The 23847-nt window shown below is 44.8% G+C and overlaps 4 protein-coding genes across 7 annotated transcripts; 3 read left to right on the top strand and 1 right to left on the bottom strand.

Moving 5' to 3' along the window:
* Nucleotides 1–469: 469 nt before the first annotated feature.
* Nucleotides 470–5784, top strand: LOC139563016 (uncharacterized). Of its 2 annotated transcripts, none has more exons than XM_071381250.1 (8): nucleotides 470–677; nucleotides 1497–1600; nucleotides 1900–2371; nucleotides 2545–2646; nucleotides 2726–2762; nucleotides 2862–2933; nucleotides 3203–5044; nucleotides 5141–5784. In XM_071381250.1, the coding sequence occupies exons 1-8, from the start codon at nucleotides 579–581 to the stop codon at nucleotides 5533–5535; spliced, it is 3123 nt and encodes a 1040-aa protein (XP_071237351.1). In that variant the 5' UTR covers nucleotides 470–578; the 3' UTR covers nucleotides 5536–5784. The 2 variants fall into 2 exon arrangements, with proteins under 2 accessions (XP_071237351.1, XP_071237350.1); XM_071381249.1 differs by having other exon boundaries at nucleotides 487–722.
* A 534-nt stretch (nucleotides 5785–6318) lies between these two features.
* On the top strand, nucleotides 6319–13076 carry LOC139563019 (uncharacterized). 2 transcript variants are annotated; one of them, XM_071381259.1, is made up of 14 exons: nucleotides 6319–6451; nucleotides 7101–7228; nucleotides 7853–7977; nucleotides 8191–8281; nucleotides 8406–8485; nucleotides 8753–8797; nucleotides 9247–9293; nucleotides 9387–9562; nucleotides 9645–9723; nucleotides 9818–9976; nucleotides 10113–10226; nucleotides 10359–10906; nucleotides 11025–11101; nucleotides 12830–13076. In XM_071381259.1, the coding sequence occupies exons 2-14, from the start codon at nucleotides 7112–7114 to the stop codon at nucleotides 12933–12935; spliced, it is 1764 nt and encodes a 587-aa protein (XP_071237360.1). In that variant the 5' UTR covers nucleotides 6319–6451; nucleotides 7101–7111; the 3' UTR covers nucleotides 12936–13076. The 2 variants fall into 2 exon arrangements, with proteins under 2 accessions (XP_071237360.1, XP_071237359.1); XM_071381258.1 differs by having other exon boundaries at nucleotides 9815–9976.
* Nucleotides 13077–13376: 300 nt separating this feature from the next.
* On the bottom strand, nucleotides 13377–14252 carry LOC139563169 (leukotriene B4 receptor 1-like). Its single transcript, XM_071381507.1, has one exon. It carries the CDS (start codon nucleotides 14250–14252, stop codon nucleotides 13377–13379), a length of 876 nt encoding a protein of 291 aa, XP_071237608.1.
* Nucleotides 14253–15513: 1261 nt separating this feature from the next.
* Nucleotides 15514–23534, top strand: LOC139563236 (cleavage and polyadenylation specificity factor subunit 5-like). Of its 2 annotated transcripts, none has more exons than XM_071381688.1 (7): nucleotides 15514–15822; nucleotides 18391–18591; nucleotides 18715–18778; nucleotides 20893–20982; nucleotides 21083–21158; nucleotides 21241–21355; nucleotides 23084–23534. In XM_071381688.1, exons 1-7 carry the CDS (start codon nucleotides 15698–15700, stop codon nucleotides 23103–23105), a joined length of 693 nt encoding a protein of 230 aa, XP_071237789.1. In that variant the 5' UTR covers nucleotides 15514–15697; the 3' UTR covers nucleotides 23106–23534. The 2 variants fall into 2 exon arrangements, with proteins under 2 accessions (XP_071237789.1, XP_071237790.1); XM_071381689.1 differs by having other exon boundaries at nucleotides 15793–15881.
* The last annotated feature ends 313 nt before the right edge of the window (nucleotides 23535–23847 follow it).

The raw sequence follows: 23847 nt of genomic DNA, 5'->3' as shown, positions 1-23847 counted from the left end.
TAGACTATTTTGGTTGTTCCTGTTGAATTTCTTTCAGAGGATCTGTCCTCTGATATTAAGTGCTTCATTAAAACACAATTTCTGTCCCCTCCATGGTTTTCCCTTGCTTGATATTTTAATCACTTCGTGGAGATTTACACACACTAGAAACCCATTGCCAGATCACCAGTCATCCCCTGAATTTTTTATATCCCATCCATGTAAAATGTATTATTAATTTGTAATTTTAGCACGTTGTTCCCTTCCTGCATTTTGGTCAGTTCCATGAAGAACCTTAATTTCTATTATAAATGAATATATACTAGACTGCCTTGTGCACCTGCACTGCTCTCCCTCTAGCACAAGCTCTAAATTTCTCCATTCTCTCTCCGTCTTCTCATTCTTTCGGTCTTTCTGAAGGAGGGGGGGAGGAGAAAGGCAAGGCCCCTTGTTGTCAAATCTGTCAGTCTAGCTCAGCTTGGCCCCTCCTACCTTGGTGGAGACAGTGAATACTGCTGCTGGTGCCTTTAGCAACGGTGCCTCGGCAACAGAGCCACGACAACGGAGCACCACGGCAACGGAGTGCTGTGTCTCCCCTTATGGAGCTTCCATTGGGCGGGCCGGCGCTGAGGCACTATACCCGCAGCAGACCTAGACCACACCGACAAAACCAACACCTCCGCCCCAGCAGACCACAGGTACAGGGAGATGGAGAAAAAGGGGTGCTGTGTAGAGGCATAATGGTAAGGAGGGGGAGATGTGATAGGGTGCAGGGGAAAGGAGGGATGGAGGGAACATGCCTGGTGCCTGCTTGATTCAAGGTACTTGGATCGCAACAGCAACCAGCTGCTTGCATATTCAACACCAATAGTGTGTGTTTGGGGGGATTGCATTGGTGTATAGGATTGTGATTGTATGTGGCTAATTTCTAGGGCTATATAATGCTTCGCCTGAAGCTGGCGGGCTTTTTCTTGGTAGGTGTTTGTGAATTTTCTCTACCATAGCCATCATCACCTTATCCATTGTATGCCTACCATTGGTACTGTATCAGTCACGATCATAGTTAACACATGTAATGCTGGTTTTGTTGGATGAACTAAACCAAACCTAATCACATGGGCAGCCTTAGTGCCACAGGACATGACATCATAGAGTCTTACTGGTTTTCTGAGTCAGTCATTGGTAAGTGTACATACCAATGGTAGTGTAATAATGTAGATCTAGGGGATATATGTATGAGGTTTTGTTGATGTGTCTGTGTATATTCTGTGTGTCAGGGAAGTCTGAGCCCATGAGGTGACACTGTTATGTAATAATTACTATGTGCTATATGAAGGAAACTGCTCTCAGTAACCTCCTGATATCCAACATAGCACTCTTTCCACCAATTGGAAACCCTTTCGTTTCTATTTTTCTGGTAGTCTAACTGCGCTCACACACATTCTCACACACAAACACCTAATAATCACAGATATCATAACACTTATCATCTCTTTCTCTGTGCATGCGTGTGACAGGAATCGGTGGTTGACAATGAAAATGGAGTCCCTGATCACATGGGGCGAGTTGATGAGGGAGTTGAGGAGTTCTTTACTAAGCGAGTCCTTCCTGTCGACACCCTGTGAGTATCTGACCAAACTCATCCTAGATAATCTGACTCTTCACTATCTCATACCCAACACATCTTAACCAGCTCACAGTAAACCTCTTTAAATTTGAGTAATTTATGAGATGCTCATGTTCATAACAACCTACAATAAGTACATTCAAGAAATATAATATACAACATTTCCTGACCAGATTACCTGCATGCAGGCCCTAGCTTGTCCAGGTCAGACCACATGGCCAGGAAAAACTCAGGGCCCTATGATTGACAAACGCACACATGCTGGTCCTGTGCTACTCTGACTCTTCCTCCAGGAAAACACAGAATGAGGCTGGGGAACCTCCCATTACTGAACAGGAAATGGAAGTAGCACCTACTAGCGCCGCTCCTTGCCCCGCCCCTTCCAGAACCCTAAGGAGGAAGCTGGGCGAGTTCTTCACCCTTAAAAAGCGGAGGGCTGTGAAATCAGAGGGAAGCCAAGAGGGGAAGGCCAAGAAGACCTCCATTGCCGACCTAATCCGGCCTCTCAGGGAGGCCGCCAGAGCTGAAAAAGATAAAGTGAAGGAGAATGAAAAAGTGAAAGAAAAGGAGAAGGAGAGTGTGGATGACAACGTTGTGACAGGAGATTCAGTGGAAGCAGAAAACCCTTCTTCTGATGGTCCCACTCCACTGAGGGGTGAGGCTCTACCCCGTCGTGCGCTAAGAGAGGGGAAGTCACAGTCTCTAATTCTGCTCTCTGGATCTGCAGCCAACGCTGGGAACACCAAGAACACTGCACAAGGGAAGGTAGGTATTCTAATGTATTCAAACCGACCCTTGAAAAAATGTGATGGGTTAAAGCAATTTGGTAAAAAATTCTACATAGCCTATGAAAGGATTGTTTTTGCTTTTATTTTGATCATTCTTTAGTTAAAATTGGTTCTTATCGGCACTGACAGCTTCTCCTTGGTTCTGGTTAGTTTCAGAAACACTCGTCTGACGGCCATCATGGCTTTGAGCAGCGCCTCCAGCTCATGCTACAACGTATTGGTGTGTCCAAAGCTCAGCCAGGAGAGACACAGGTGTGTATGTGCATTTATCTGAGTGTGTATATGGTTGTGTGTCTAAGGAAAACATAAAAATTCTTATTCCATTCTACAGAGTCAGGAGAGAGAGATGAAAAAAGCTGAATCAGAGGGTAAGTCCCTTTACTCATATAACACTTGCTAGAGTGTATGTGCGAGTCTGTGTATGGTGTTGGATGTGTGTGTTCCTTCATTTTCTGTCTCGGTTTCAGGCACTATCATCGATAATAAACCTGAGCCCCCACCCACATTTATGAAGCCCCGGACCATGTCCACCTCATCAGGTAACACACACACGCAGACAAACACACACACACACACACACACACACACACACACACACACACACACACACACACACACACACACACACACACACACACACACACACACACACACACACACACACACACACACACACACACACACACACACACACACACACACACACACACACACACACACACACACACACACACACACACACACACACAGACAAACACACTATTGAATACAATTTTGTGTATCTTATGCTCATCTTCTTTCTATTTAGATACGAGACGTCCGGTCCGACAGAATGTGTCCGCACATGAGTCAGCTGGGAAACCTGCTCTGCCTCCTAAGCCAATAATTAAGCGAGGCCCAACCCCACCTCCCACTATCTCCAGTCATCTCACACCTGAGAATGACCTAGCCCAAATACAGGAAGGAGAAGCGTGTTCCCCCACAGACCCCACCCCTAGTATCACTGATACCCCTACCAGTTCTAAACCTATCCCCACTGACACCACTATTCCCATCACTGTCCCAGATCCCACTAACCATTCTATTCCCACTGACACCATCCTTCCCTCCCCTGTCCCAGATCCCACTAACTCTTCTATTCTCACTGACACCATCATTCCCTCCCCTGTCCCAGATCCCACTAACTCTTCTATTCTCACTGACACCAGCATTCCCTCCCCTGTCCCAGATCCCACTAACTCTTCCATCCCCGTTTATACCACCGCTACTTCCTCTAATTTAACCCCCAATGACATCATCCCCTCTACGACGTCTGCACCCGTCCCTATCAATACTACAGCCCCCACTCCCAACACCACCAGCTTCATCCCCAGTACTAACCCTGCCACAACCACTACCATTACCTCCATCACAACTACATCTGGCCCTATGAATATTACAACTTCCACCCCCCCTACTGACATTAACTCTGGCTCTATCCCCACTATTACCCACACCCCAATTCCCCCTACCTCCACTGACTCCACCACCCCAACCACCTCTGCGTCTTCCATACCTAATTTAGCCACCATCACCATTACAAGCATTACTGCCCCAACACCTGTTAACACTAATACTGATACCCATACATCAACAACCCCCACCACTAATGCTTCTACCCCTACCTTTACTGATACTGCTGCCTCAACTTCTACTGACTTGACAACTCCAACACTAAATACTACCATCTCCATAATTGCTTCTGCTGCCAACAACACTTCTACTCCCACCCCCACTACCTCTCTGTGTTCCACCCCCACTACCCGAATTACTAATTCAGTTACCCCACCTTCATATCCTGCTGCTACTATAACAACCTCTACCCTTAATTCTATGAATGGTGCTTCCGCCCTTACCTCCATAAACTCTACTGACTCCAACGCTACCCAAACCGGAACTCACAATACCAGCGCAACTAACTCTGTCAACTTCACTTCTACCTTAAGCCCCACTAACTCTACTAGTCCTATCACTACTTCCTCTACCAGCTCAACTTCCACTAACTGTGCTGCTCACACTGCTACTATCCCTAGCAGTTCGATTCCCATTCTCTCTACTAATCACTCCCCCACTGTCACTTCTATCCCCACTGCCACTCACTCAACTAACTCCACCAATACTTCCTCCCCCACATTCTCTTCTACTTACACCACTACTAACACTACTAGTCCCATCCCAACTAACTCTACTAGCCTGACCACTACCCCCACCCCCATTAACTCTAGCCCCGTCACCACTATCTCTGCAAGCCCTTCTAATATCACCATTATCTCTACAAGCCCTTCTAATATCACCACTATCACTAACTCTTCTGTCCTCATCAGTACCCCCAGCCCCACTAACTCTACTACCAGCACCCCCACTAACCCTTCAAATCCCACCAACACCACTAAACCTACTAACTCTACTACACAAACCACTATCTCAATCCCCACTAATTATGTTACTCATAGTCCCACTAACTCTTCTACTCATAGCCCCACTAACTCTTCCAGTCCAACCCCCACTAACTCTACTAGCCAAACACCAACTAATACTATTCAACCATCACCTGAGGAGAGAATTAGCCCTAATCCTGCAATGGGACTGCTGTCCATGACTAAGGGTACAAGTAAGTGTGTGTGTTCAATAATAATAATATTGCTTGAAATTTGGAAGTAACCTGTTGAAAATAACATAATTTGTCCTTCCCTTTCCTCTCCTACAGATGACCTGAATGCTGAGAGGGTAGAGAGGAACAGGGAGACAGAGAAGGAGAAACGTAGCAAGGAAGAAGATGTCAGGAGGGCCACAGAGAAAGAAAAAGAACAGAAATCATTGGTGAACTACATAGGCAAAACCATAAAAGAGGAGAAGGAAGAGGGTCTGCAGAAGGTGGATGGGATCATGAGGCAGGGAGTAGAAGGGACCAAATCAAATGAGGGTAGAGAGCTGTGTAAAAAGGATTGGGATAAAAAGAGGGAAGGAGGGACTAATGGGTCAGATGAAAAAGAGTTCAAAACTAAGGAGGTGGTAGAGAGCAAGTCAAACAAGGGACCAACTACTGTGATAGAGGCAGGGGAGGCCACAGTAAAAGAAACGGGGGAGAGTCCATGGGACTGAGTACAGGGACCACATCACAGCAGCAAACCGCAGAGGGTGGAACATCGGACCAAAGAACTGAGACCCCCTCTGTGTTACACAAATGGACTGACCCAGCAACGTGTCCTTTTTTTCTCGACCATGTTTACATTTCCATTGCACGTATTGTATGATTATGTAATACATCAACTGTGGTGAAATATGTTTACAATAGATGGATATGAGACATATAGTTACTTATGATTATTAAAATGAATATTCATAATGTCATGATGTCTTTATCATGCTTCAGTCCATCTGTTAGTTCCTGGCTCCAAATCTCTTTGGAATGTCTATAACTAAGCCTAAACCAGAAATGTATGACAAAAGTTGGTGGAAGGAGAGAAGGTCTGAGATATAAGTGTTTTTTCATGGTAGTACCAGAGTGAATCCTTGCCCTATTCCCATATGCCCTCGATGACACACCTTGAGGGACAGAAATTATTGGATTGATGAAGGCAATATGTGGTAGCAGAACCATATCTGGCCATCACCTGTCTCCAAGGACAAATTGTCGAGGGGAGCAATTACACAAGGAGATGTTGTTTCCGGTACTCCTATAGGCATAATTCCTTCATCTCCTTTCTTTTTTAAGGGTAGATGAAGGGACTGCACAGGTGTTCTCCACAAGTGCTTTAATACAGACCTTTTAGAAAAGGGGTCATGAATGGACAAGGAAAGGAATATAACGTGTGTGTGCGCGAGCGCACGCGTGTGCAGTGGGACAGGACACATTTCGGTATAGAAATGGCGTGAACAGTGTTTCTCATGATAGGGGACTGCAGTGGGAACCAATTGCTGTCGAAAGGTTCACCAACGGAACGTAAATAAAGTAACACTCAGTGGAACCGCTACATTTAACCAGGCTCAAAAGTTGTTGTCGTTGTGTTACTATCAGGTGAGTTGCAATATCTATTTGCCTCTGATCCCAAATGTAATAGTGTAAATCTGAACGACATGACGACCTAGGGCAGTGGTTCCCAACCGGGGGGTACATAGCCTATCCACAGGGGGTACGTGAGTAGACTCATGAGACCATAGGCCTACTGGTCGAATACTTCAGGGGTACTCCGGGCAGAGCAAAATTCAGTTGGTGGTTCAGTAACTGAAAAGGTTTATAAACCAGTGACCAAGGGGATCTACAGTAGCTAGTTAACGTTAGGTGTAGGCAGCTAAGTTTGCGGTCACATGAGTAGGAGGAAGACTTCACCGTACAGTTCAAAACAAAGCTAGCTAGCTAAGTAACGTTATAGCTAGTGTTGATGTTTTCTCGATCTGATCTATTCTATTCGCTAGGCCTAGTTCTAATTTATCTTAGTTTAGTTTGTAAACTAGTTATGTGTGGAAAAGTTAGTACCATGAGAGCCTTTTCACTGCAATGTTTAGCTAGCTAATACATCCACAATTGTGTATGGATATTATAGTCACCACACCAGTTAGTGTAATAACAGATAACTAGCTAGTATACTGCAAATAGTATAAGGGACTAGTGCCATCAACTCTCAACTGTCACATTATTCTGTACATGCCTGTCTCCGGTGTTTTAGGGTGTGTGGCCATGACTCGGGGTAGGAGGACTAAGTTGGAGCCCTGGATAGAGCAGGTCATCCTGAGTTATGGCACAGAGCCAAAGGAGGAGAAGAAGAACACTCTGATGAAAGCGCATGTTGTGGGGGTAATGAGGCATCTAGTACATACACTTCATGCAAGGCCTGTGTTCCAAGTTTAGAAGGTGTGTGTGTGTGCGTGTGTGCGCGCGCGCAAGAGGGCACTTATTTTGCACACACCTTTTTTTGTTGTTGTATTTTTCACACCTTTTTTCTCCCCAATTTCATGGTATCCAATTGGTAGTAGTTACAGTCTTGTCTCATCGCTGCAACTCCCGTACGGACTCGGGAGAGGCGAAGGTCGAGAGCCATGAATCCTCCGAAACACAACCCAACCAAGCCACACTGCTTCTTGACACAATGCCCATCCAACCCGGAAGCCAGCCGCACCAATGTGTCGGAGGAAACACCGTACACTTGGCGACCGTGTCAGCGTGCAGTGCGCCCGGCCCGCCACAGCAGTCGCTAGTGCGAGATGAGACAAGGATATCCCTGCCGGCCAAACCCTCCCTAACCCGGATGACGCCGGGCCAATTGTGCGCCGCCCCATGGGCCTCCCGGGCGCAGCCGGCTGCGATAGAGCCTGGACACGAACCCAGAATCTCTAGTGGCACAGCTAGCACTGCAATGCAGTGCCTTAGACCACTGCGCCACTCGGGAGGCTGCACACACCTTTCTGTCTCTCTCTGTAGGTTGGCCGGATGTCAGAGTCCCAGGCCCGGCAGACTGAGGGTTTGACAACGTTGCTGTTCCTCTCTGATGGAGTGGTGCACATCCCCGCCATACTGACCCAGGACGCCTGGGAGACTCTTCAGGAGTGAGTTAACATTTAGGACAAGCCAAGGGGCCTATGAGATCGTATTAAATGACATGTATGTCTAAAACCCATCTATAAACCATATCTTGTTAAGCCCAGTACAAATCTAACAGCCAACATAAGGAGAAACAAGATGAGACAAAATCTATTAAGATAATTAAAAACCATACAGCAAATGGTGATGCTTTTCCATCTATCTGTATCCTCTGGCAGGCAGGAGGACCGTGAGTGCTTCTCCAGTCTCATTAATTGCACAGTGTGTGTGTATTCATACACTCTGCAGTTCAACATGGACTCTGAACAGGTGTGTGTGAATGATCCTATGATACTGGTACTAGTAGTCCTTTGGTCTTAGAGAGACAGTTCATGTTCTTTATTCTTTACCACTCATATTTTATTTTACTCTAAATGTGTCCTCATCTCCTCAGACAAAGAGCCAGTTTTACATATCAGTTGGTGAGCTGACCACTACATCAGCTGGGGCTGCTAAAGACAACACCCCTTGCTGGTAAGAGACGCACATCCTGGCCTCTAAATCCAGACACATACACACCACAGGAGGTTGGTAGCACCTTAATTGGGGAGAACAGGCTCATTCTATTGACTGGAGCGGATTGAGTGAAATGGTAACAAATGCATCCAACACATGGTTTCCAGGTCTTTGATGCCATTCCATTTGCTCCGTTTCAGCCATTATTATGAGCCGTTCTCTCCTCACTGCCTCCTGTTCTACACACATTAAATGTAGTGACTCTCCAACTGGCTTTTGTTTCAGCACATCGCTCAACTCAGTCAGACAAAAGATCTGTACAACATGGAGGTGAGCATGGGGTATGTGTATTTATTTAATTTAAATAGGTAAGTCAGTTAAGAACAAATTCTTATTTACAATGACGGCCTACCTAAAGGCAAAAGGCCTCCTGCGGGGATGGGGGCTGGGATTAAAAATAAATTAAATAAAAAATATAGGACAAAACACATCACGACGAGAGACAACAAAACACTACATAAAGAGAGACCTAAGACAACAACATAGCATGGCAGCAACACATGACAACACAGCATGGTAGCAACAAAACATGGAAGCAGCACAACATGGTATCAGAACAAAACAGGATACAAACATTATTGGGCACAGACAACAGCACAAATGGCAAGAAGGTAGAGACAAGTGTCTGTGTTTGCGCATTTTTTGTTGTTGCATATAATACTTGTGTACATTAAGTTATATATTGTATTTGTTGATAATGTGTTTTCTTTTATCCCCAGATCCCTGCTTGCACAGGATTCTGTCCATACTCAGAACACCCAGTCTGGTACGGATCTCTATACACTCTGCACTACATTGATGATTTGTATCCTTATTGTTTGCCACACCTGTGTATATGACTGTGTTTCCTGTCTCCTAGAGTTCAGTCTGTCAGAGCTGCTGGGGGAGTGGCAGCATGACTGGCGCCAGTCTCTGTTGGAGGATGTGATGGAACTCCTGAGGACACCCACAAACCCCCCCTCAACACAGGCCTCAACCTCCAACGCCCTCACACACACTGGCACCAGATGGGCTATTGAAAGGTTCAGATATAAGGTGTGTGTGTGACCAACCTATTAAATGTAAGAAAACAGTAGGAAATCTGCAACTTTACAAGAAGGTTGTTGTTTTTTCCTAGAGGGAGGATACTTTCAATGTCCCTGTGTCTCACCTACACATTCCAGACAATCTGAGTCAGAAACTGCACGCACCCTCAGGTAACATTTAAGGGTGTCTCACCCTCTCTCACACCTGGAAATCATCTATACCTGTTCAGTCTTTCTGAACTGACCGTTGTGTTTTATTTAGAAGACAACAGTGAAACGCAGAGTGGACTGGTCCCTCCATCTGAAGACAGACCGACAGACCCACCAGAGACAGATCAACCAATCGTTGCTGCTGACAGCAGGCAGACTGACAGGCCAGTGCCTCTGGAGAGAAGACATCCTGCCCATGAGCCCACACTTTCTCGTGAGTTATGTTTGTTAACTGGTCCATGCTGTAGATTAAGTATTTGCTATCAGTTACTGCTAGCTGAAGTATGCTGCTACCACAATAGAGCCCAGTGTGTGTACAAATATCTATATTTTTCTCTCCCTCTCTCTAGAGGAAAGTATGGATGGCGAGGTGGTGTCAGGGATGACCGGAGGAGCAGTGGCGAGCCCATGGGACATTTTTGCACCAGCAGCTGAGCTGCTCAGGACCTCCTCTGCATCTGACGGTGTGCTCCTTTCCTTTTAACTTTTTAATCATTCAACCTTTACACACACACACAGACACCACACCATGCACATTTATCTTTGCGCCGTACTACAGATATTCTGACTTCTGTCTCTCATTGGTTCCCTGACAGAATCCATCAACTCGGATCCCCTCCACCTCCAGAAGAGCCAGTCTCTGCTTGACTCCACTCCACAACCAGTCACTCTTGCAACATTTCCCCTGGCAACCAGCACCCAGGTGCCATCCCTGACCCCTGGGGCCACCCAAAGGTCAGGCGAGCGCTCCCTTCCTCCTTATCAAAAACCAGGCCCCTCCCATAGCCTACTCACCTCCTGTGGCTCCTCCTCCACTGTGAGTCTATCTACAAAGAACCAACACTCTGGCATGAAGCTCCACCACAGTGGCTCAACCACAGCACATCAACTTCCAGTCACGGAGCAGCAGGATCAGGTGGAGGAAGAGGAGGATCTTGTGAAGAGGTGGTGTAGGAAGGCTAAGAGGAAGAGTTCCGTGCAGACCCCCGAGGATAATGATATCACCTGGGAGGAGGAAGATATGCAGAAGAACCGCAGCCCGCCCTCCTGGATGTTTGAAACTCAGGATATTCCCAGGATTGGGGAGGGAAGCAGCTGCAATCAGAACGCAGTTGCAGCAATAGCCCCCCAGAGGCCCTCCAATGTAAGAGCGACCAGTTTTAAACCAAGAAATAGGATTTATATTGACCATTTAGTGGAATTTTGAACCTGTCCATTTTGTTAGATTGGTGTGAAGTAAATTATCTGTCTTGCTCTCTCAGGTTCACAGTGATGGCACTTTGTTCTCATATTCTTATCAGCTGTGTGGCCGCATTTCGAAGGATCTAAGCCATTTAAAGTGAGTAAACCGTGTGTACCGTGTCTTCGGGAAGTATTCAGACCCCTTGGCTTTTTCCACATTTTCTTACTTTACAGCCTTATTCTAAAAGGGATTCAAAAATAATAATAATATCCTCAGCAATCTACACACAATACCCCATAATGACAAAGCGAAAACAGGTTTTTAGAATTTTTTGCAAATGTATTAAAAAAATGAAATACATAAGTATTCAGACCATTTGCTTTGAGACTCGAAATTGAGCTCAGGTGCACCCTGTTTCCATTGATCATTCTTTAGACGTTAAGTCTACATGTGGTAAATTCAATTGATTGGACATCATTTGGAAAGGCATGCACCTGTCTATATAAGGTCCCACAGTTGACAATGCATGTCAGAGGAAAAACCAAGCCATGAAGTCAAAGGAATTGTCAGTAGATTGTCCACATTGACTCGGTACCCCCTGTATATAGCCTTGTTATTGTTATGTAATTTTCTTGTTACTTTTTTATTTTATTTCGTAAATATTTTCTAAACTCCATTTCTTGAACTGCATTGTTGGGCTTGTAAGTAATAATTTCACGGTAAAGTCTACACCTGTTGTATTCGGAGCATGTAACCAAAAAAAAGTGATTTGATTTAGAGCTCAGAGACAGGATTGTGTAGAGGCACAGATCTGGGGAAGGGTACCAAAACATTTCTGCAGCATTGAAAGTCGCCAAGAACACAGTGGCCTCCATCATTCTTAAATGGAAGAAGTTTGGAACCACCAAGACTCTTCCTAGAGCTGGCGGCCTGGCCAAACTGAGAAATCGGGGGATAAGGGCCTTGGTCAGGGAGGTGACCAAGAACCCGATGGTCACTCTGACTGAGCTCTAGAGTTCCTCTGTGGAGATGGGAGAACCTTCCAGAAGGACAACTATCTCTACAGCACTCCACCAATCAGGCCTTTATGATAGAGTGGCCAGGCGAAAGCCACTTTTCAGTAAAAGGCACATGACAGCCCGCTTGGAGTTTTCCAAGAGGCACCTAATGACTAAGACCATGAGAAACAAGATTCTTTGGTCTGGTGAAACCAAGATTGACCTCTTTGGCCTGAATGCCAAGTGTCACTTCTGGAGGAAACCTGGCACCATCCCTACGCTGAAGCATGGTGGTGGCAGCATCATGCTGTGGGAATGTTTTTCAGCTACAGGGACTGGGAGACTAGTCAGGATCGAGGAAAAGATGAACGGAGCAAAGAACAGAGATATCCTTGATGAAAACCTGTCCTTCCAACAGGGCAACGACCCTAAGCACACAGCCAAGACAGCAGTGGCTTTGGGACAAGTCTCTGAGTGTCCTTGAGTGGCCCAGCCAGAGCCTGGACTTGAACCAGATTGAACATCTCTGGAGAGACCTGAAAATAGCTGTGCAGTAACGCTCCCCATCGAACCTGACAGAGCTTGAGAGGATATGCAGAGAAGAATGGGAGAAACTCCCCAAATAGAGGTGTGCCAAGCTTGTAGCGCCATACCCAAGAAGACTCGAGGCTGTAATCGCTGCCAAAGGTTCTTTAACAAAGTGCTGAGTAATGGGTCTGAATACTTATGTAAATGTATATTTCTAAAATCCTGTTTTTGCTTTGTCATTATGGGATATTGTGTGTAGAATGATGGCTGTAACTAAATACTAAATACTTTCTGAAAGCACTGTATGTGTGTACAATGTGTAACTGTGTGTGTCCGTCCGTCCGTACGTATCCTGCAGGATTCCTGATAGCATGTTGCACTGGGCTGTACGGTACCTGGTCCCTTCCATGCAAACGGAGGTTGTCAAGGATACACAGCTGCGACCCCAGACTCACCCCAGTTGACAACCTGAGGTCATCGCCCCCATCTTCCCATTGTGTTGAATCCATAGTGTACAGAGGCAGCTTTGTTTTTTTATGAATCTCTATTGTTATGTTTATATAACATTCTGAATATTGATAAATAAATATACATTAGTAATTGAATTGTGTCAACTCTTTTGTGAAGCAGGCAAATGTGAACTTATCAACTTTTAATTTGTCAACAGCAAGATAATTTCATTGTCAGTTACACAGATGTTCTTTCCTTAATTTGACATTTGAATAACACACATGCACTTATTTCCTTATGCAAACATTCACTGGCTGCTATAATAAAATACAAATCATATCAGATGTCCTCTCGAATAATTTTTGCTAAATATAAGCACGACAAAAATAGTCACAGTTACATAATGCTTGTACATAGTGCTTTAAACTATTATATCTACTCAATGGAAGCCAGTGTCATGTGCTGGTGGGGTGGGGGCTTGCCCTGGGGATTCCTGAAGAGGCGAAGGCATAGAGGAAAGGGTTGAGGCAGCTGTTGATGATGGTGAAACCCATGAGGATATTCCAAGCTGAGTCACACACATTCTCCACAACCTCGTTCTGCACGGCCAAGTTCACCAGGGCCAGCAGGTTGAACAGGTGCAGCGGAGTCCAGAAGCAGAAGAAGGACACAACGATGCAGGTGACCAGCTTGGTCAGCCTCCGCTGCCGGAACAGGGCCGCCTGGCTCACCCTCTTGTGGAGGTAGAAGTAGGACGTCACCAGGATGCAGCAGGGAACTACAAACCCCAGCAGCGTTTGGACAAGTAGGATGGCCATTTTTTGTCTGAGGTTCTGGTAGTGCGAGCTGCAGGATTGGCGGCCGTCATATGTCTTGACGTCAAGGACAGACAAGGCGGGAGAGGCAATGAACCCTGCCAGCCCCCACAGGGACAGGAGGAGTGCCTCTTCCCCCATACGGCCCAGCTGCGACCAGCTGTGGGGGTACAGCACCTGGACGTAGCGCTGCACGCTCAGCAGGGTGATGGTCAGCACACTACCATTCAGGCTGCAATAGATCAGGAAGAAGAGCAGCTTGCAGGCAGCGGAGCCCAGATCCCAGGCCCTCAGTAGGTTGTTGATCACTAGAGGCAGGCACAGCAAGACCATCAGGTCACACAGTGCCAGGTTCAGCATCAGACGCATGTTGAAGTTCCCACTTTCAAATTTCCGCCCCACGACAATCAAAACCACCACATTCCCAGGAATTCCCACCATGCAACAGAAGCCCATGATCACGCTGGGCATCACGCGGGTCATGTGCCAGTAAGGATAGGACTCTGGCTGCTGCATGGGGCCGAACTGTCCAGACTATTAAAATCCACAGAGAATGCTGGTTAGAAACTCAACAGGGATGTCTCACTACCTCTGTCTGGCTGGGCTGACTGAGACACACTAAGCTCTGAGTCATTCCCCAGACTGTCTTAATATTAACTTCTGGTGGTAGTGATGATATGCTGTGAACAAAGAGTACCTGTGTGTGACTCTGGGCTGGGCCTGTTTTGAATATACAACGTGTGTACAGCTCTGTGTTATGTGATGGTAACAGCCTACCAACATGACACACTCATGTATAGCCTCCTGACCCGTGAGAGTTACAGGAAAACCTCAACAGAGGCCCATAACACCCTCACAAACTTTAACAGATGCACAATTGAGAGCATCCTGTCAGGCTGTATCACTGCCTGGTATGGCAACTGCACCGCCCGCAACCGCAGGGCTCTTCAGAGAGTGGTGTGGTCTGTCCAACGCATCACCGGGGGCAAACTACGTGCCCTCCCGGACACCTACAGCACCCGATGTCACAGGAAGGCCAAAAAGATCATCAAGGACATCAACCACCCGAGCCACGGCCTGTTCTCGCCACCATCATCCAGAAGGCGAGTCAATACAGGTGCATCAAAGCTAGGACTGAGAGACTGAAGAACAGCTTCTATCTCAAGGCCATCAGACTGTTAAATAGCCATCACTAGCCGACTTTCACCCGGTTACGTAACCCTGCACCTTAGAGGCTGCTGCACTATATACACAGATGTTTTTTTTCTTGGAATCACTGGCCACTTTAATAATGTTTACATACTGCTTTACTCATCTCATAATTATATACTGTATTATATTCTACTGTATTTGCCTAGTTAAATAAAGGTTAAATATTTTTTTTCTTTTTTTGTCAATGCCACTCCGACATTGCTCGATGTAATATTCATATATTTCTTAATTTCATTATTTTACTTTTAGATTAGTGTGTATTGTTGTGAACTGTTACATACTACTGCACTGTTGGAGCTAGGAACATAAGCATTTCGCTACACCCGCAATAACATCTGCTAAATATGTGAATTTGATCAATAAAATTAGATTTGATGGAGGAAGGTGCTTTTATTGATGAACAATCATGACCTTATCCATGCAGGGTTAGAGTTTTTACATTTAACAGAACCTTTGGGTTATGTTGGCAAAGCAATTGGATAGAGTTCGACCACCTCAGAATTTAGTAAGATTTTCATCGATAGGAGCTACTTTATTACTGGTTATTACACTCCAGCACGATAGGTGGTGGTAATGCCGAAGTATACCTACTGCATCAAACACGGAACAGGAAAAGGAGAAAGGGAGGAAGACAATTTGCGCATGGTTACGTCCTTCCATTTTTCTTTGTTATTGTTATAATACATGTTTTGCATTGCATTTCTACCAGAGGATTTTGGAGCTAGATTTTGTTTAGTGGTATTGGAGCAATGTCGAGTGTGCCTGCTCCGAATCGCTCGTCCGCCGGCTGGCCGCGCGGGGTCAGTCAGTTCGGCGGGAACAAATACATGAGCGCGCCTGCAAAACCGCTCAGTTTGGAGAGAACCATTAATTTGTGAGTAACAGGATGAAGGGGGGACGACGACGATTGGTTTCTAACTTCAGATTATGTGTGTATGTATCGTGGTTATGCAAAGACTCCTAAAATACCCGTCTCATTCAATTGTATGGAAAAGTTCATGGACTGCAAGCTTTGCAGTAGCCAGAATCCGACTAAAGTTAGACGTTGGTTACATTAGTTGGAACACGGCAATGACACGATCAGGACAGCACAGAGTTGGCGACAGATTTGGCTCGGAAAATCTACCTCAATCCCAGTTATTCCAACAAATCTAGAAGGTTTTTTAATGACTGCTAGTTTTTTCGTCAGTATGCTAGGCTAATGCTATAGCAGCCCATTAGATTCCATGAAAAGTTGAATCCTAGCCGAAGATGGTGGCTAAATAGGCACCTTAACAAACGATCTTGTCTAAGTGGGCGTTTCATCTCTCGCGTGAGCATGTTTTCCCCCGTGAGCTCATACCTCTATAATATAAGATATATTTTTATAAACTGGGTAGCTCGAGTCCTGAATGCTGATTGGCTGACAGGCATGGTATATCAGACCGTATACCACGGGTATGATAACATTTATTTTTACTGCTCTAATTACGTTTTGTAACCAGTTTATAATAGCAATAAGGCACCTCCGGAGATAAATGGTATTGTGATATATGGCCAATATACCACAGCTAAGGGTTGTGTCCAGGCACTCCATGTTGCGTCGTGGGAAGAACAGCCATATACCAAACCCCCCAGGCCTTATTGCTTAAATAACTAACCCAAGATAGTTCATCTGTGTCATTTACAGTGGTAGTAAATTAAGCATCGTGAGCAGAAGAAATAGTGTTTTTTTAATATATATTTATTTGTATTTTTTTAACAAATCAAAACGCAATTAAAAAGAAGGCTGGACTCCAAAAAACAAGTTGACATACAACAACTTCCATTGACACTATTAAATATGTAAATTATGTTAAGTAGCCTAATAATGAACCCATGTATTGATGTGAAAACAGATTTGTATTCATATGAATTAATCTATTATGTTTGCAAAGTGTGAAACAAGAACGAGCTAGCGAGATCTTTCTTCTTCTTTAGGATTAGATTGTCAGATCGCATCCAACTTTTAGGTGCATACACCACCACCTATTGCACTGGTGTGAGACCATTCACGGCCTACCTACATAAAATTCTTGATACAGTAGTGAAAAATTGCCCCTCCTACTATTAGCCCTCTAATAATAGAAATTCCACGATTTAACCCTATCTAATCCTACTCCGGACCACTGGTCTGAGGACAGAACACTACCACTCAACACCCGCTAGTGAGATCCTATTGGCGCTTTGTAGCATGTATTTGCATATTTCCGTTAGGGAATGCCTACTCTGAAGTGCATGTGTGCAATAACTCAATTCACTCGTGCACTCCTAAACAACACCATTTTTAGAAACTTTGGAAAGGGGTTAAATCTACAAAATGCAGTCCACTCTGTTACAGATTATAGTTTTGGAAACAGAAAATATTATTAAGATCAAGATCAAATGTATTAAGATCAAATGTTTAATCGATGAGAAAATTTGTAGAATGTCTGCCAAAATCCAAAACGCTCCATTTTCTCCCACTGCCAGTCACTGGGCTTCCTCTCATCACCATATTTGGTAGTGAGTGGAAATGCCAACCAGATGCTTCACATTTACATCAGGTGAAATATCTGGCTTGTTCTTTTGGCTCATTTTTCTGTCTTTGAGCTAGCTTTGGTCTACTTATTGTCCCCTCCCTTTTACTCCACCTGTCCCCGCCCAGAAAACATTTGCCAGTGAGATGTCTCGCCCTGGTGCGCCCCAATTAGAAAAAATTAGAGAGTGGGGTGTCTTGCTTTCTCTACCGTCTCTGGCGTAGCGTTGGGGTGGGTAACTACTAGAAGTGTTGTCGAATCTAGTGGACTGCTATAGCATTAGCTAGCCTAGCATGCTGATGAAAAAACTAGCAGTATTTAAATCTCGATTTGTCATTTAGGATGATGAGACAATTAGTAGTACGCTGCCATCTCCCATCCCTGGAATGAGGTACGTTTTCCGAGCAGTATCTTGAGCCGGCTCTGCTCTGTCCTGATCGTTGCATAGCCACCTTCCGACTGGAGAGAGAATGTAATGAACGTCTATTTGGATTCTGGCTAGCTTTGCAGCTGGCTCTATGTCCTATTTGACAGCCAAAGTTTGTGACGTAAAAATTATGATGAATCGATAGTGTACCGTCCTGTAGATGCATCCTCATTCAAAAGCTATATAGTGTGCGTTTGTGGGGGGGTGACTGGGTAGCAGTGAAGGCTGCTGAGGGCAGGACGACTCATAATAATGGCTGGAAGGAACGGAGCGATTGGTATGGCATCGAACACATGGAAACTGTGTTTTTGACGTATTTCATTCCATTCCACCGATTCCGCTCCAGCCATTACCACGAGTCCTTCCTTCCCAATTAAGTTGCCACCAACCGCCTGTTCTGGGTAGTGTGTGCATGTTAGTAGAGGCATGCTATGGGATGTGCACATTTAAAAATGGTATTCATGACATTGTGTTTCAGATACCCTCTCACCAACTACACATTTGGGACCAAGGAGCCTCTGTATGAGAAGGACAGTTCAGTGGCAGCACGGTTCCAGAGGATGCGGGAGGAGTTTGACAAGCTGGGCATGCGGAGGGCAGTGGAAGGAGTGCTTATTGTCCATGAACACAGGTTGCCCCATGTACTGCTGTTGCAACTGGGAACCACCTTCTTCAAACTGTAAGCACTACCACCAACTAAGCACAGCCTGCAGGAGTTACACCAACAGTCTGTTTGTTTTTAAAGTGTGTGCATGCGTGTTTGTATGGTTCTCTTATAGGCTTGTCTGTATGTCTCTTGCAGGCCAGGTGGAGAGCTGTGCCCGGGGGAGGATGAGGTGGATGGGCTGAAACGCCTGATGACAGAGGTACGATACACATGCACTTTCAAAGGAGGCCGGCCAGAGTTGGAATCACAACCTCAGATGACATCCATCCTAGCGTTCTCTTAGCTCTCAAACTCTTCTTCTCTGTATGTAGGGTTTTCAGCCATTCCATTCCCCTACGTTTTGGCTCCGTGTAAACTCCAATTCCGATGCTGTGTTTTAACGTTTAGAAACGTCAATAATCATTGTTTTGAGAAAGAATCTTTTAAAAAGTAACTTATTGTAGCAGGTTTGCACACATTGTGTGCTTCCAGTTTATGAACAACACTTCCTCCCCAGTTAGCTTACACACAGGTAGCTAATTAGCACAGGTGGCAGCCAAAGTCTTCCGTAAACAAGCGCTGTAACATGGAGATATGGCCTTGTGGGAACACAAACCTAACCCTATAAAGGTGTGTAGTAATTTACAGTTTTAATTTTTTTTTAAATATTTTTTAAATATATATATATATACACTGCTCAAAAAAATAAAGGGAACACTTAAACAACACAATGTAACTCCAAGTCAATCACACTTCTGTGAAATCAAACTGTCCACTTAGGAACCAACACTGATTGACAATAAATTTCACATGCTGTTGTGCAAATGGAATAGACAAAAGGTGGAAATGATAGGCAATTAGCAAGACACCTCCAATAAAGGAGTGGTTCTGCAGGTGGTGACCACAGACCACTTCTCAGTTCCTATGCTTCCTGGCTGATGTTTTGGTCACTTTTGAATGCTGGCGGTGCTTTCACTCTAGTGGTTTGCCAATCTTGGTGTTCTCTGGCAAATGCCAAACGTCCTGCACGGTGTTGGGCTGTAACTACAACCCCCACCTGTGGATGTCGGGCCCTCATACCACCCTCATGGAGTCTGTTTCTGACCGTTTGAGCAGACACATGCACATTTGTGGCCTGCTGGAGGTCATTTTGCAGGGCTCTGGCAGTGCTCCTCCTGATCCTCCTTGCACAAAGGCGGAGGTAGCGGTCCTGCTGATGGGTTGTTGCCCTCCTACGGCCTCCTCCACGTCTCCTGATGTACTGGCCTGTCTCCTGGTAGCGCCTCCATGCTCTGGACACTACGCTGACAGACACAGCAAACCTTCTTGCCACAGCTCGCATTGTTGTGCCATCCTGGATGAGCTGCACTACCTGAGCCACTTGTGTGGGTTGTAGACTCCGTCTCATGCTACCACTAGAGTGAAAGCACCGCCAGCATTCAAAAGTAACCAAAACATCAGCCAGGAAGCATAGGAACTGAGAAGTAGTCTGTGGTCACCACCTGCAGAACCACTCCTTTATTGGGGGTGTCTTGCTAATTGCCTATAATTTCCACCTTTTGTCTATTCCATTTGCACAACAGCATGTGAAATTTATTGTCAATCAGTGTTGCTTCCTAAGTGGACAGTTTGATTTCACAGAAGTGTGATTGACTTGGAGTTACATTGTGTTGTTTAAGTGTTCCCTTTATTTTTTTGAGCAGTGTATATATTGTAATGACCCGGCTGGGTCATAAAGGGAAAAGAGACGGACTCTAGGTGTGCAGGTCAGAACACAGGTTTATTCATAAACTGGGCTATTGTTCCGGCCACAACCCACGCCGCTAAATGCCGAACGTACACAATGTTACCCTGTCGGGTCAAGAGTCACTCTCATAGGAACAGATCAAGGCACGAACAGAAGAGAGAGAACAATGAGACAGTAATCCCTATTTATGCATTTCCAAATCCCGCGGTATTACCCATCATACCCCCCCAACCTTTCCATCTGTCCTGACATATTTAACCCCTGCTAGTAGCCATGAGAACCATAACACACCCACAAACACAGAACACAATACCGGGTCGTTACAATATATATATATATATAATATTTTTATTGATTTATTTCTTGCTGATATGAAAGATGCATTCTTTGTTTCCAAAACAGTACTGCAAGTGATGCGTGTTAATATTTCGAGAAAGTGTCAGGGGCTCTTAACAAAACTACCCCAGTCAAAAGACACTCGTCAATAGGTGCTAAAGTAGTTTTCGTCTACCAGTGGGGTAGCATTCTCTAAGATCCTGCAGGACGCCGTGATGCCATAGTGATTGTCTTTACTGTGTCTTTGTCAGATCCTGGGACGGCAGGACGGGGTGAAGCAGGATTGGGTGATCGATGACTCCATCGGAAACTGGTGGCGCCCCAACTTTGAACCCCCACAGGTGAGCATAACCCAACACACAGTACAGTTTACACTGAAATGTATCGAGGAGGAGATATTGAGCCTACAGTAAATATTTGTGTTTGTCTGTTTTGCTGCAGTATCCCTACATTCCAGCCCACATCACTAAACCAAAGGAGCATAAAAAGCTCTTCCTGGTTCAACTGCAGGAAAAAGGTAAGTGTCCCTTAGCTAGTCAAAATCTGTTCTACATACTTTACACACATAATCTTGAGTGATATTTGCTTCTGTGTCTCAGCTCTGTTTGCAGTCCCAAAGAACTACAAACTGGTAGCAGCCCCTCTGTTTGAGCTTTATGACAACGCCCCCGGCTATGGCCCAATCATATCCAGCCTACCGCAACTACTAAGCAGGTAGTGTGTGTGTGTTGTATATTGTGTATAAAGCACTTTTTTTTTTTGTGTGTGTACAGTGGGGCAAAAAGGTATTTAGTCAGCCACCAATTGTGCAAGTTCTCCCACTTAAAAAGATGAGAGGCCTGTAATTTTCATCATAGGTACACTTCAACTATGACAGACAAAATGAGGGGGAAAAATCCAGAAAATCACATTGTAGGATTTTTTATGAATTTATTTGCAAATTATGGTGGAAAATAAGTATTTGGTCACCTACAAACAAGCAAGATTTCTGGCTCTCACAGACCTGTAACTTCTTCTTTAAGAGGCTCCTCTGTCCTCCACTCGTTACCTGTATTAATGGCACCTGTTTGAACTTGTTATCAGTATAAAAGACACCTGTCCACAACCTCAAACAGTCACACTCCAAACTCCACTATGGCCAAGACCAAAGAGCTGTCAAAGTACACCAGAAACAAAATTGTAGACCTGCACCAGGCTGGGAAGACTGAATCTGCAATAGGTAAGCAGCTTGGATTGAAGAAATCAACTGTGGGAGCAATTATTAGGAAATGGAAGACATACAAGACCACTGATAATCTCCCTCGATCTGGGGCTCCACGCAAGATCTCACCCCGTGGGGTCAAAATGATCACAAGAACGGTGAGCAAAAATCCCAGAACCACACGGGGGGACCTAGTGAATGACCTGCAGAGAGCTGGGACCAAAGTAACAAAGCCTACCATCAGTAACACACTACGCCGCCAGGGACTCAAATCCTGCAGTGCCAGACGTGTCCCCCTGCTTAAGCCAGTACATGTCCAGGCCCGTCTGAAGTTTGCTAGAGAGCATTTGGATGATCCAGAAGAAGATTGGGAGAATGTCATATGGTCAGATGAAACAAAAATAGAACTTTTTGGTAAAAACTCAACTCGTCGTGTTTGGAGGACAAAGAATGCTGAGTTGCATCCAAAGAACACCATACCTACTGTGAAGCATGGGGGTGGAAACATCATGCTTTGGGGCTGTTTTTCTGCAAAGGGACCAGGACGACTGATCCGTGTAAAGGAAAGAATGAATGGGGCCATGTATCGTGAGATTGAGTGAAAACCTCCTTCCATCAGCAAGGGCATTGAAGATGAAACGTGGCTGGGTCTTTCAGCATGACAATGATCCCAAACACACCGCCCGGGCAACGAAGGAGTGGCTTCGTAAGAAGCATTTCAAGGTCCTGGAGTGGCCTAGCCAGTCTCCAGATCTCAACCCCATAGAAAATCTTTGGAGGGAGTTGAAAGTCCGTGTTGCCCAGCAACAGCCCCAAAACATCACTGCTCTAGAGGAGATCTGCATGGAGGAATGGGCCAAAATACCAGCAACAGTGTGTGAAAACCTTGTGAAGACTTACAGAAAACGTTTGACCTCTGTCATTGCCAACAAAGGGTATATAACAAAGTATTGAGAAACTTTTGTTATTGACCAAATACTTATTTTCCACCATAATTTGTAAATTAATTAATTAAAAATCCTACAATGTGATTTTCTGGATTTTTTTTTCTCATTTTGTCTGTCATAGTTGAAGTGTACATATGATGAAAATGACAGGCCTCATCTTTTTAAGTGGGAGAACCTGCACAATTGGTAGCTCACTAAATACTTTTTGCCCCACTGTATGTGTTCGAATGAGTGTATAAAGGGTGTGTGTGTGTGAGCTCAGGTATGCTGTATATTCATATTTATTTCCTGTAGGTTCAACTTTATCTACAACTAAATGGTGTGAGAATGGGCACAGTGGCTAGCTGTCTCTGTGAGTGCAGCCAATTATGGGTGAAATGAAGACATGAAGGTGAAGTAAAACAATGTGAGGCAATCCAAATAAGGCTACTCACCTCTGGCTTCCCGGTAAGGCTGAACAAAAAACCCACCACCTCAAGAGAAGGGACTGTAAATGTGCTGTTTACAATGATGGAAGAAAATACACTGTCAGACTTTTTGTTTGGATCTGAAAAAATTCAGTCATTTCTTACATGATTAAACTGCAACCCAGTGTCTCAAGAATCTGATTTTATGCTCTTGCAGCAGAATACATTTGTTTGATTAAAGAAACAACAGCATTGAGTTTCCTGTTGTGTTTTAACCTGTATTACTGTCATGCTATTTCATTTTCTTTAAAATAAATAAATGATTATTTTCATTTAGACATTGTCTCTTATAACAAGTGTGTTGATGACCTCTTGGTTTTGATGTGTTGTTTTCACTATATATGCTATCTCTTTGTGATGTCATTTGGAAACAATGTCAACTTTCACTGCTATGTTGACATAAGGAAGTAGATGGCTGCAAATGCTTTACTTTTTAACTCTGACAAAGGAGATGCTAGTTCTAGGTCCCAAGAAACAAAGAGATCTGCTGTCGGATCTGACAATGAATATCAATGGTTGCGCAGTCATCTCAAATAAAACGGAAGGACCTCAGCGTTACTCTGGACCCTGATCTCTTTCTATGAACATGTC

Source organism: Salvelinus alpinus, chromosome 33, assembly GCF_045679555.1.
Source record: "Salvelinus alpinus chromosome 33, SLU_Salpinus.1, whole genome shotgun sequence".
Classification (NCBI taxonomy): domain Eukaryota; kingdom Metazoa; phylum Chordata; class Actinopteri; order Salmoniformes; family Salmonidae; genus Salvelinus; species Salvelinus alpinus.
The sequence above is the reverse complement of the archived record's forward strand: the minus strand, read 5'-3'. Positions and strand labels throughout refer to the sequence as shown.

Coding starts and splice junctions, on each gene's coding strand:
- LOC139563016 (XM_071381249.1), top strand. CDS start 579: ATGGAGCTTCCATTGGGCGGGCCGGCGCTGAGGCACTATACCCGCAGC. Junction 723..1,496: donor TGCTGTGTAGAGGCATAATG/GTAAGGAGGGGG, acceptor TGCGTGTGACAG/GAATCGGTGGTTGACAATGA. Junction 2,763..2,861: donor GAAAAAAGCTGAATCAGAGG/GTAAGTCCCTTT, acceptor TCTCGGTTTCAG/GCACTATCATCGATAATAAA.
- LOC139563019 (XM_071381258.1), top strand. CDS start 7,112: ATGACTCGGGGTAGGAGGACTAAGTTGGAGCCCTGGATAGAGCAGGTC. Junction 7,229..7,852: donor TGAAAGCGCATGTTGTGGGG/GTAATGAGGCAT, acceptor CTCTCTCTGTAG/GTTGGCCGGATGTCAGAGTC. Junction 9,724..9,814: donor GAAACTGCACGCACCCTCAG/GTAACATTTAAG, acceptor TGTTTTATTTAG/AAGACAACAGTGAAACGCAG.
- LOC139563169 (XM_071381507.1), bottom strand. CDS start 14,252: ATGCAGCAGCCAGAGTCCTATCCTTACTGGCACATGACCCGCGTGATG.
- LOC139563236 (XM_071381688.1), top strand. CDS start 15,698: ATGTCGAGTGTGCCTGCTCCGAATCGCTCGTCCGCCGGCTGGCCGCGC. Junction 20,983..21,082: donor CCAACTTTGAACCCCCACAG/GTGAGCATAACC, acceptor GTTTTGCTGCAG/TATCCCTACATTCCAGCCCA. Junction 21,356..23,083: donor CTACCGCAACTACTAAGCAG/GTAGTGTGTGTG, acceptor TATTTCCTGTAG/GTTCAACTTTATCTACAACT.